The sequence below is a fragment of the Arvicola amphibius genome, chromosome 10 (assembly GCF_903992535.2).
Source record: "Arvicola amphibius chromosome 10, mArvAmp1.2, whole genome shotgun sequence".
Classification (NCBI taxonomy): domain Eukaryota; kingdom Metazoa; phylum Chordata; class Mammalia; order Rodentia; family Cricetidae; genus Arvicola; species Arvicola amphibius.
In genome coordinates this window covers 30,346,387-30,358,766 of record NC_052056.1, presented here as the reverse complement: position 1 = coordinate 30,358,766, position 12,380 = coordinate 30,346,387, and the positions used below count along the sequence as shown (strand labels likewise).

At 37.3% G+C, this 12,380-nt stretch overlaps 1 protein-coding gene across 1 annotated transcript in view; it reads left to right on the top strand.

The window, feature by feature from the left end:
* The window catches only part of Vgll3 (vestigial like family member 3), a 44,153-nt gene extending 36,171 nt beyond the window's left edge, over positions 1-7,982 (top strand). The window contains exon 4 of the mRNA XM_038346729.1: positions 7,866-7,982. Within this exon, the coding sequence (XP_038202657.1) occupies positions 7,866-7,909 (44 nt within the window). The 3' untranslated portion in view covers positions 7,910-7,982. The remainder of the gene's footprint in view (positions 1-7,865) is intronic.
* The last annotated feature ends 4,398 nt before the right edge of the window (positions 7,983-12,380 follow it).

Genomic DNA, 12,380 nt, shown 5'->3' with positions numbered 1-12,380 from the left:
GCATATCATGCTTCAAATCCCAAGATCTTATCACACAGGAGGTGCTCAGTCACACTGATAGTCAAGCTTGAAACAGGTGTATACCCCTTATTAGAAAAAGGAAATTACCTAGCATGGTATAACTTACATTTGTCACAAGTTCAGTTTTTTAGAGATTGTCTCACATTTGCAATGGTTTCTGCCAGATTTCCATCCAGGTGGACTCTGGAACAGATGCCAAAGGCAAAGACTGGAGGCCCCTCTACAGCAGAGCTTGTGGTTTGGGAGAAAGGAAGGCTCTAAGAGGGTAGATTGACTACTTTGGTTTGTTGTCTGAGCCTGGGAAAACAAGAGCAATGGGAAACACCTGGCAGTAAATGGCTTGTCATCCACAGCGTTTGCCTCAGGTGTGCAGGTGTTGCCCTTCCTACCATAACATAGTAAATTATTGTCTGAGTGCAGTTTCGAGTGTGGTGGGTTTTAGATTTCTACTCTTCTTTTGAATCTGAACTTAAAGGCAATTTGACAAGTTCGGGCAGTGTTCACCTCATTGTTCCTGAACAGTACTGTTTCTGTGGAGAGTTTAAGCAGTTTGTGTGTTTCCAGAAAATGTCTCTAAAAGTAGTAAAGTCTCCTTTTGCCAGTAAGTCCTTTATGTACATACTGAGGTATCATTCGTTGTTCATGCGCAAAAATTGTAATTGTGAATTGATAAATGTTGTTGAAATGTCTTAAGAAATAAATGTAACATAACTGGTTCAAGAATGAGTCTTACTTTTTTACAGCTTAAAACACTGTCAATCATTTATGTACTTAAGTATGAAGTTAAATCATCAAATAGATAAAAAGACATAACACATGAGAAAAAGTACTCATATCTAATGCACAAAAAGTACTTAGAAATCAAGGAGAACTTTAATCTTTGAAAAGCACAAAATTTGATTAAGAAAAAAAGGGTGAGAAAGTCATAATCACATGGTGTCCATATTCATGAATAGCGAAATAAGGCAAATACAATTAGACTTGTTGGAGCTATCATAATTACTGTAATAATAGATTAAATATTTTAAAAATGTGTGCTATAATCATCTTGAACACATTTAGGCACCGCAATTAAATATGCAACTATTACTGTCTATATATGTGGCTTCAGCAATAAAACAAATACGTTTTCAAGAAGTTTGCCACTCCTAAAGAATCCATGCAGATAGCAAACATAGTCCTGCTTATGTGTATGCATGTGCATGTGTATGTATATCTCAATGTGTAGGCAAGTGATGTATGTCTACAGAGGATTGTGACACTGACAAATAATTACTATGAGGCCTCCCAAAGGAATAAAGGTATTTGTGCAGTTTCCCAAGATAGTGCTGCTGCCGCAGTAATCTGCACCACAGTGCAAAGACTGGTGATTGGCAAAGACTATCTCACAGATCTTAAATACACCTTCAGTGTATTTGAGCACATCGGTGGAAGAAACTATGACTTAGACGTTTTACTCTTTAAATCCCTTTGATCATGATTCTAAAATAAGAATTCTGAGATGGTTGGAGATTAACACGATTTGTTTTAGAAGCTCTAAAAGAAATACGATGATTAGACTTGCTCTGTTTGGCTATCCACCTGACATCACATTACAGTTCCCCAGATGGGTAGCTCCCGCTTGTATTCTCCATCACTCCTCAAGGTTAATAGCAAGGTGCTATGTTCACAGAGATCTTATTTTGAATGTCTTAACTTATATTTAACCCGATTACCCCCAGCCCCAGGCAAACAGATGCAGTTGCATTATCATTTACAGTGTTAATTTTATAAAGTCATAGAAATGCATAGGACTGTCTCTGGAATGTCTCTGTGGTCATTTGTCATTCTGTCAACTGGGTGAAAGTTGGGTATTTGGCACAGCATCCAACACAATGTTTGTATGTGTTTAAGCTTGTAATAAGTATTATTTACGTTTAGCATAGCAGAGCTGGCTGTTTATTTTATTTTTAAATACAGGATTAGTTGCCAGCTTGTTACTCTAATAGCAAGTATTATTATGTAAATGACTTGTATGTAAACTCTTAATGTCTGTGAAATGAACAGTTTATACTTAAACTTTTTCTTTCTTTTTAAAGTCATAATATGTTTTACCCCCATTCTTGGGTTTTATATCTAATTTCTCTCCTCTTTTCAACTGTATGTTTTCCATTGTATAGTTATTTCTTTGATTTCTAGCAAAAACAACGACAAAAACATGGAAGCATTTTATTTAAAGAGGTGTGGTTAAGGGCATTTTCAAATGTCCATGCTTCCTTAGAAGTGGGCTATGTCCATCTAGTGTGTATGACGGGCAGTCAGAGAGTCCCCCAACCCAGATCTGCAGCACTTTTCACTTCGTTTTATTATGACTTCTTCCTAGCAGTAGGAAAAGGAGACCCTATTTAGTCCAGACATTCTTTTAAGTATTTTTTAACTCTTGGTTATTTTCCTGCATTGTATTTTGACCATATTCATTTTCCTCTTCCATCTCCTTCAAGATTCAGACCCCATTTAGTACCCACCCAACTTGGTGTTGTCATTTTTAAAACTTGTCCCAGCTCCTATTCATTCCACTGTCACACTCTGAGCTGTATGGTCATCGTGTGCAGTGTGTCAGAACCAACCACCGGAAGACACACCATTAAAGGAAGTTAACCATCTTTGGGCAGCTATCAGTTCCTCCGCTAGGGCTGGAAATTTGTGCCTACCTCCACACTCTGTGCTGGATAGCCTAGCTATTCTTTAATTATCCAGGGATCTTGCCATCTCACCAACTTAAAGTTTGTTTATAGCTGAAATTTTTCAAGTTATTCCTTCATCCCCTACATGGGTCTTAGCTCTTAGTTCCAGAAAGTTATGCACACATCTACTTAGTCATTTGCAATCTGCCTTTATTGTTGCCATATCATTTCTCTTCTGCCCAATTTCAAACCTTCCCCTCCTCCCCCTTTCCTTTATGCATGCTTTATTGTTTATGCAACTTGGCAGCAAGCTCATCTTTGTACTGGTGATCCCTACAAGATGTCAATCCATTTCTTCCACTGGCGGGTGCAGAAGTTCCAGTAGATATAATAGAATCCCCTCTGAGCTAACTCCTGTGTCCTTCATGGGAGTTTTGGAAGCCTCGGCATATTTTCGCAAAATACCTTGGAGTTGAAAAGAAGTTGGGGCGAGAAAGACTTTAGACTTCTAATGATTACATATATACATTCATACACACACACACACACACACACAGACACACACACACAGACACACACACACAGACACACACACACAGAGTTGCTGCTCTGATTCTTATATCCGTAGTTGCCAGACACCAACCTGTGGAACTGTGACATCGTGAAACCTAGAGTAGGAATTATTTTTCCCAGGTGTGGGGATGTTGGTCCCAGTAACCTCCTTGTAAGATTCAGCTAGTGCTGGTACCTGGATGTTGGTGTCCTGTCCAAAGTTTGTGTTGAAATCATAATTCTTACAGCATTGGTATCAGGTGGGGCCTTTGGAAAATAGAGTAAGTGACAGAGGCTGAGTCTGTAGGAATGGGATCTATTCTCTCCTGAAGGACTTGAGAACACACACACACACACACACACACACACACACACATGCATATGCACATGCATGTGCGTGCACGCGTGCACACACGTCCACATTAGGATACAGTGAGATGGAACCTCTAGGACCCAGAAATTAAGCTTTTATCTGGCACATACTCTTCTCGTGTCTTGGACTTAGATCTGATTCTCTAGAATGCTGTTGGTGAACCTCTGCTGTCAATCAGCTGCTCAGTTTGTAGCATTTGTTTTAAGATCCTGAACAGACAGACTGCTAGACTCACAGACGTTGAAATAAAAGCAAACTGCGATGCTCTACCATGACCATTTTTCTCTCGAGTTCTTAATTGCTCCATTTGTTTGCTTGGGTATGGATATTTTCTTCTTTTCTGTGGTGATCAGGTGGTGTTGGTGTTGGAACTGAAGTGAGAAAATGTGTTTCTGGGTTTTTAGTTTCTTTCAGGCTCTTTTCCTAAGTACATCTCACAATCAAACTCAGATGTCAGTAATGTAATATTTTTGTTTCCAGGTTTACTTCTGATTTGTAGTAAACAAGTGAAAAGCCATAAGTCACAAGTTTTCTATTTTTGAAAAGTTCCCACCAGGGAAGTGGATGGGTCTGGAACAATTACACCACAAATAAACACAGAAGAGTCCATTAGTTGATGTCATATAGCCTATTACACCAAAATGGTCTGAAGCATGACGGACTACAATGTAATTCTTAAGTCTTAGAGGCAAATGTCAAGTTAATGTAGTTGTTTAAAAGAGCCTCATCTTAGTCTTAATGTCAGTTCAGAAGACTTGGGGCATATGTGGATTTAAAGAGTTCAAAGGGGTATGTAAGAACTGTTTAGCATTTTTGTGTTCTGATTTTGTGAGATGCTGTTTACTTAGGGGTTAGGTAGACTATGGCTAGTGTCCTATTGCCATTGCTCGTAACCAATACCGTTCACATGAGGTGCACATATATCCTGTTATTAAGACTACAAACAGTCCCTGATACATGAGAAGACCTCTTTACAAACCTGCTGCAGCCATCACTTCCCTGAGTTTCTGCATTGTTGTGTGACGTTTTACTCTTTACTCCTTTAGTCTTTTGACTTTTGGGAGGGGCACCACCCAGCTCCCAAATAAATCACACATGGAGGCTTAATTTTAGTCATGAATGCCTGGCCTTAGCTTGGCTTATTTCATGCCAATTTTTCTTAACTTAAATTATTGCATTTATCTTAGGCCTTGGGTTTTTTATTTTTCTCTGTTCCTATATACCTTTTCTTTCTTTCTTACTCCATGTCTGGCTATGTAGCTGGATGGCTAGGTAGTTGGCTTCTGAAGTCTTCCTCCTTTTTTTTTTCTTGTTCCCAGATCTTTCTCCAAGCTTTCTCCTCATATTTATCCTCTCCGCTGGCTAGCACCGCCTATTCCTCTCTCCTGACTCACTATTGACAGTTTATCTCTTTATTAGACCATCATGTGTTTTATACAGGCACAGTAACATGGGTTCACAGAGTTAAACAAATGCAACATAAACACAAGTAGCACACCTTAAAATTATACTCCCCAACGCTGCCTTTTCATTGAGTAAAATACATATTGTTGAAGCATGACTGAGAAGATTGAGTAGTTTCATGTAAAATTCCTAGTCCAAAGCTTGGCATACCCAAATCCTAAGAATGTTAGCTAGCCTTGTTCTCATGCTTTTTATTTTTTCATCTACTAAAATATAGTGTATGGACTGAAGAATAAAGCCAACATGGCATTGCTAATACAAAGAAAGGAAAATCTGGTGATTTCTGACAGCCAGTGAATATCTTAGAATGTGTCAGGACCTAATTCCATATAGACTTGATTGGCATTGGAGGAACAAAAGAGTCCACATAGGAGCAAGTTTGTAGCAGAGGACAGCCTCTTCTCACAAGCTTTTGGAAAATTGTGATTTGTGTGTAGACCACACAAGGATCATAACTAATAATTTTCTCTCCATTTTGTTGGCTGAAAACTAAGTGGCTGGTTCTTAAGGGTCCTGAATCACCACTGTAACTGTCTTTACTAAGAAAATGGTCCTGCATTTATGGTGCACGAATTAGTAGGGCTTTTGTCACTCTTCTTTGCAAAATTATTTTTATTTTGAAATTTACAGAAAATGATGCCTGAAAATTAAAGCAAAGATTTGATTTATGTCTTCTCACTAAGAAGAAGCTAACCCCCCAGCATTCAGTAGTTGTTTAATACCTGGGAGTTTATAGATGAATTGGCAGATGGATTAAAAAAAAAAACTGTACTCTGGAGTGGCATAGGGACATGGAATCAAACATGGAAGAGATGAATTTATAATGAGAGAATGATTCCTGCTATTCTCGTTGAAAATTTTAAGTCTATCTTAAGTAATTCCATACTTGGCTATGATAAAATGCTTGCATGATCTGAAGGAGTCATATATTTTTGCACATCAAACTAGGGATTGCCTTTATTTTAAAAGGAAAAAAAAGTTAGATCATTCAATGATTACAGCAGTATTCATGACATGCAGTGTTGACATCCTATAGATTGATGCAGTCTTCAGCTCTGGAAATACTATGTCATGTAGAAGATGAGAAGTATTAATAATGAAAAAAATATTTCTGTAGTCAGCAAATTGTCAGTAAAGGTGGCTTAGATTATACAAGTCACCCCACAGAGACTATGTCAGCTTGCAAATTTTTCTACCCACAACGTTATTTGAAAATGAATAAATCAAATGAGGGTTGTGATACATTCCTGATCTTTTTATTTTTTTGCTTCCTCCCTCCCTCTTTCTCTTTTATCATCCTCTTCCTCATCTTTGTAACGGGAGTAAAAATTGTGCATTAAGTGAAATGCCAGTAATCTTAGCAAATGATAAACCATTCTTCTGAAACCCATGTTGCCTTCAGTCAATACTCAAGTGCTTTCTTCTGTGTAGACTGTTCCTTGGAATTCTCATGTGCTTCTTGTGTTCCTTTTATTTTGTCACGTTATGTTAAGAATGATGCCTTAATGTCTGCATCCAGTGACAGAGTTTATAATGATATCTTTATATGATAAAAATTCTTTGATAGTTTGAGGGACAAGAAATATTGTTTATAGTAGCAATCAAAATGTAAAACTATCCTGGATCATTGTTTTTTTTTTGTTTCTAATATTCAGTCCAAATTGATATATTTAAACAAAGGGCCAGAAAAATAGCCAGAGCTATTTTTTTTTGTCATTTCTTTCTACCCACATTTTGGAGGCCTCACTTCACATTTTGGTATTTTGTTCTGAATGACCTAAGAAGCTACAGTCAGTATTCACTCTTCCAAATTATTTGCCTCAGATATAAAAATATAGGGAGCTGAAAGAGGTGATAGACACGATAACTGATTATAGTAACTGTTTCAACATATATGTACATCAAAATATTTTAATACCATACATTATATATATCTGTATGTGTTTATCAATTATATTTTTAAAAGCAATTAAAAATCCATACAAAATGAAACTTGATGTCCTGTGAGTTTGCTGGGAAATCCCCTGCTAATTGACTGTATCAGAAATTAAATGACTGTAGTAGTCCCAAGACAGATTCACATTTTTCTAAATGTTCTCTTTCAACAACTTCCTATTTTACCTATCAGTTAGAATTCTGACATTTTCACATATCTGTTTTATGCTGAATGTAATCTCATTTGCTTGCAATGCCCCTGAGATTTTCTTGAGCCACTCTGAATTCATGATGGGAAGGATGTTGAAAAAAGTAAATTAGCAAATAGGTTATAGGTTGTATTAGTCACACTAGGAACTACTAGCTTAGCAATGCTACTAAACTCCATGCTTTAGTCATACTAAACCACTGGCTACATGTGACTTTAATGATGTCCCACTGAATGAAATACATTTTAAAACACCTGAAAATATTAGTCCATAAGTCTACTTGCACTGGTTGCTGGAAGTTTTTACTGAAGGATTGTTCAAATGTTCCTCAAGTTGTTTATGTCTGTTTTCTCTTCTGTTATCATTTCCTCTTGAAGTTAAGGTACAATTTCTAATTATAATGCACTCCTAATCCAAGAAAATAAAAAAGCAAAGAATTTCTATTGTACTAACAGCATTGTTCTAGTACAGCATTCTTTTCACATATTGTACTCCTAGGCCTTTTTAGAGAACAGGTTGTCCTTAAGTCATTTCTCATGATTGCCAGGGGTTCATTTTCTGTACTCAGTTTATTGCAGGTCAAGAACATTTATGAATGCTTCATGTGTATGCTTGTTCTTCATTATTTTCCATTCTCATCATTTTTAGGTCTTCAGCATCAGGACAAGAGCAAAGAATCAGCTTGGTACTGAATCATGGTATTAGCAAGTCATACTGCAACCTGAATCCAAGGGCCACTGGGAAAAGATGCCAATGAGATTTCCTATCCAGCAATGGGACACAGGAAAAATGGATGGAGAAGAGAATGAATAAGGCCATTGTCTTTATATTTGAATTGTTTCTGGAGAAAACAGAGTGGGTCCTGGTCATTGAAGAGAAGCATTTTGTCTGTTTTCCCTCATCTGAGCCTTTGTCAGCTGTGCAACGTCTCACTTTACTCGCCTTTACCAGAACCTGCATTAGTTTTTGTTTTCTCTTTTTTCAGTTTGAACCAGCCACCTTGTCAGAAGATGAGCCAACAGATGAAATGCCCATTCCTTCAGGAAAACCGTTTTGTAGCTTTCTCTTCTATTTTTGTAGAAATACAGAAACTTTGGTTTATCATGGAGGGGAAATTTTTGAGGGATGTATTTTGTTTTTTAAATATTGTAACAATTGTTGGGTTCTGTTTAAAGAACTTGCTCTCAGAAAAGCACTGGTCAAAACGTGTTGAAGTGCAGCTCTTTAAAGTGTCGGGGATACTCTGTGTCTGTACTTCCAGGGGTACCTCAAGGGTTTCAGCCTATCTCAGTAGTGGCGCTATCATAGACAAACTAGTGCAGCATTGGGTTTATATTGAGTCTCAGTGAAGATTTAATTCCATTATAGCTCCGTTTGTTTGCAGTTATATATGTGCAGTTTGAAAAGGTACTTTCTTTTAAAGGGCCACAGATTATAGCATATATTATTACTTTTATTTTTCCCAAAGATTTCTTGGAGGTTGACTAACAAGATAGTTTAGGTTAATGAACAAAAAGTCATCTCTCTATAGTCCATCCAATCTTAATAATTAGGAAAAAACATTATGCACACCTTCATTCAATACAGGAAAAACAATGCATTTTGCCATGGTACCTGTAGATATTAGTGACTATCTTTCCTAATTTCTAACCGTTCATTCATGGCAGTTTTGAAAGTCATACTTTGAATGAATTTATTCCCTGTAGTGAATTCAAATAAGTAGCTTCAGGAAAGGAGGAAGGCACGTGACAAAGCACTGACTGTTCCTCTCCCTTGTAAACTGACAAGTAATGTATTCTATATGTAATGATTTAATTGAAGCATGTTGCAAGATTTTAATTTTCTTTTAAGTGCAATTAGTTTTGAATAATTGCAGAAAAATCAGAGTGGCAATGAATTTAATTTTATACTTCAATTGCAGAAACTGAGTTAAAAATTGAAAGTTTGCGAAATGAAACTCACATGGGCCACACATTAAAAAAAAAAAGTGAAGTTGGGATTATTAGCCTTAAGAGAAGATTAAGCCAAGATTACGACTATGAAGGTAGCGGTGACTGGCAAATCAAAGAGACTGTCTCTTGTTCCTTTCAGTTGCTCCCAGCCGTGGGTTATATAGGAACTGAGTATGGTACAGATGTTTGTGTTTGATAATTTTCTCATCTCTCTCAACCCACACAAAACAGAATGTTGAGAAACGTGCTACTTTCTGTTTTTGATTGTGTGCGTCGTGGGTGTGAATACTTTACACACTAACGACACAACAAGTGGTTCAGCGGAGTCCTCACAACTCCTTTCCTAACATTTCCCTTGGCTGTATCATATGCATTAGTTTCTCCTTCTTCTGTGTTTGCATTATCTCATCGCTTGGCTCTACATACTCCACCATTTCTTCATCTTGGCTTTCTTTAACACCGTCTTCCCATCCCCCCACCCCCTATGGAGTCTAGACTTACAGTAGCTTCCACTTGCTGATATATAATTTATATATAATCCAGACAGTGGCGTCATTAAATTCTGTTTCTTTTTGTCTGGACTTTGCTAAAAAATGATTTTATTTGTTATCTGCACAAATATGTGGACCACCGAGTAGAATGAATCTGTCAAATTCATTTTGGCTTGAGTCCGCCTGAGTTTTGAGACCCAAGCTCTCACAGCACGCAGGTGGGAGATTCACTGGCTGTTGTCTCATCCTGTCTTGGAACATACTGACTTACACTGCAGCCTGTTAGGATGGTGCCACACTTGAACTCAATGAGCTTCTTTCATTGGATTTTCCTAGTTAAGGTGAGGTTAAGAGGGCCAACTCTTTGCTTCTTTCTTTCTTTATCATCAAATTGGATGGAACGAGAAAGCAGACAATTTAGTGATTTTGCTCTTATCTTCTCTGAACTGTGGGCAAAACATAATTTGTCTCGAGGCCTAAGGAAAGTGGAAAATCTGAATCTTCTGCGTGCAGCAAAGACGTGTGCTCTCCCTCCATTAGACAGCAGTCATGGGCATGAGCGGCACACTGTCACCAAAGGGATACATCAAAATTTAGTGAAAGGATAGGGAACATGTCCAGTTGTCCAGCATCACTCAATGTTTTGACATTACTGTAACAGCCAGAAATAGTAAAGGGAGTTATACCATAGCAAAATGTATAATCTTAATTCATTTTCATGTAAAGTGCTATTATACTCTGAAGATGGATTTTTCACTTCAAAGTATGGCTGCTTTGTTGAAAGGTTGATACCACCTGCCCCTCTGACTTCATTAAACCCACTCTACCTTTCACTGGTTTCCAACTTAATTTTCTTTCAGTCTATCTGAAAACCTGTAAACATGACACTGGAAAACTTTATTATTCTATATATAATCTATTATTCCACGAATGGACTATCTATTCTAAGAAATATCATAATGTTGGCTATATGGGTCCACACAGGATATATGATCTTTCTTTGTGAATTTGAAAAGGGCCTCTAAAGTTTAGAGTCTAAAATTTTTATGAACGAAGAAAAATTTTTTTTAACTTTTCCAACTTTCCTTGTATCTATCTTTTTAAGATTTGCAGTATATTACCTCCACAAAATAGTAATATTGCCCCAAAATATATAGAGTGAGAATTAGTGAATTGCAAAAATATTGAAGAATACATTTCCTAAATTTATATGATTAAAAATGTTCTATAGGATGCTTATATGAGTTCCTCGTTTATCTTGCAAATAGTATTTGTCCATTTCTAAGCTTGCAGAATATGGGAAAGGAAGTAGCTTTAAGCTCACTGTGTGACTGAAGGTTGTAATTGTAATTTCAAGTGACAGAGACTGTATCATTAGAAATTGCATTCTGTCTCTTATGAAAAGCATCCTGTGTGAAATAGTATTTGCTGAATTAGCCGGTGGGAGCGGCAGTAAGTGATGGATAAGACAAGACCCATGTTACTGTTTCGACTGAGAAGAGAGTAGGGGAGCAGGATGAGTTAGTGTATATTTGTTCTTCACTGAATTCTGACTTAACCATGGCTTATTGTGTGATTTGGAACGTTATTTATTTACCTCATGATAAAACTGAGATAATGCTACCTAATAAAGAGGGCTGCAAAAGTCTGAAAACATACAGATGTGTCTGACTTATAGTTCAAATAACTGACAGCCTCCACAAATGAGCATCAGTTCAACAAGTTGGTTTTTAAAGTTGAACTCTTCAATATCCTTTTCTTTTTCTTCATGTTGCATATTCATTCATTGAGCAGTCAAGTAAACCAGTGGCTGCTTTCCTCTAAGGAGTCATGGCAAAGAGAATCTTTTTCTCTCCTTACTTACAGAAGAAAAAAAATTGCTGACTTCTTAATTAACTCTGAATTTTTAATATGGTGTTTTAGAAGGAAAGTTAATTAAACATTTAGTGGTATGCGGGCTGAGTCTGAGTCATATTCATTCACAACTCCATACATTCCTGTCTCTGAAATGAGGAAGACAGTGCCTTTTGCCTTCAAGCTGCCCAAGTTGTATTTGTCAGATATACATTGTGTTTCCGTGGCACTCGATTAAGAATGTTCTTTTTCAATTATTCTCTCCCCCCCCCACCCCTTGTTTTTACTTGTCTTGGAGGGAAAGTTGCACAATATGGTGGAAAAACACTGCTCGCATGGTAAGGGAGGGGGGAGCACCCCTTTTACGATCTCAGTCAGCGGATTTACTCTATTCGAGGGAAAAAAATGAACCAACATTATTGGAAGCAGATGTTGACACTGTGTCAGTTATTGAAGATGGGAAGAGTTGACTCAGTCGTTGCAGTTACAAAGGGGTATTGATGGCAGTCAGGGACCCTGTGATGGATCACCTTCCCATCTGTGGGAGGACAGCAGAAGCTGCATGGAACCAAAAATGAAGTCACTCTGTGATTTTAACGTGCAAAAGACACCAAAGATTAAGCTTGCTTGGTGTCTTTTTTTTCTTTTAACCCTTCCCTGTAAAATGCATAACGGACATCTTTCAGATATTAAGGCTAGAGAGACAAGTTAAAACCAAATCTCTTTAAAAATCTAGAGTTTGAAGCATTCTTTCAATCCACCATTACAAGGCGAAAACTTTGATTAAAATAATTTTTGAAAGAATAGGCTATTTGTATCAGCAACTAGCTGAACACACATATACAAGCCATGAAAGAAGGATGACT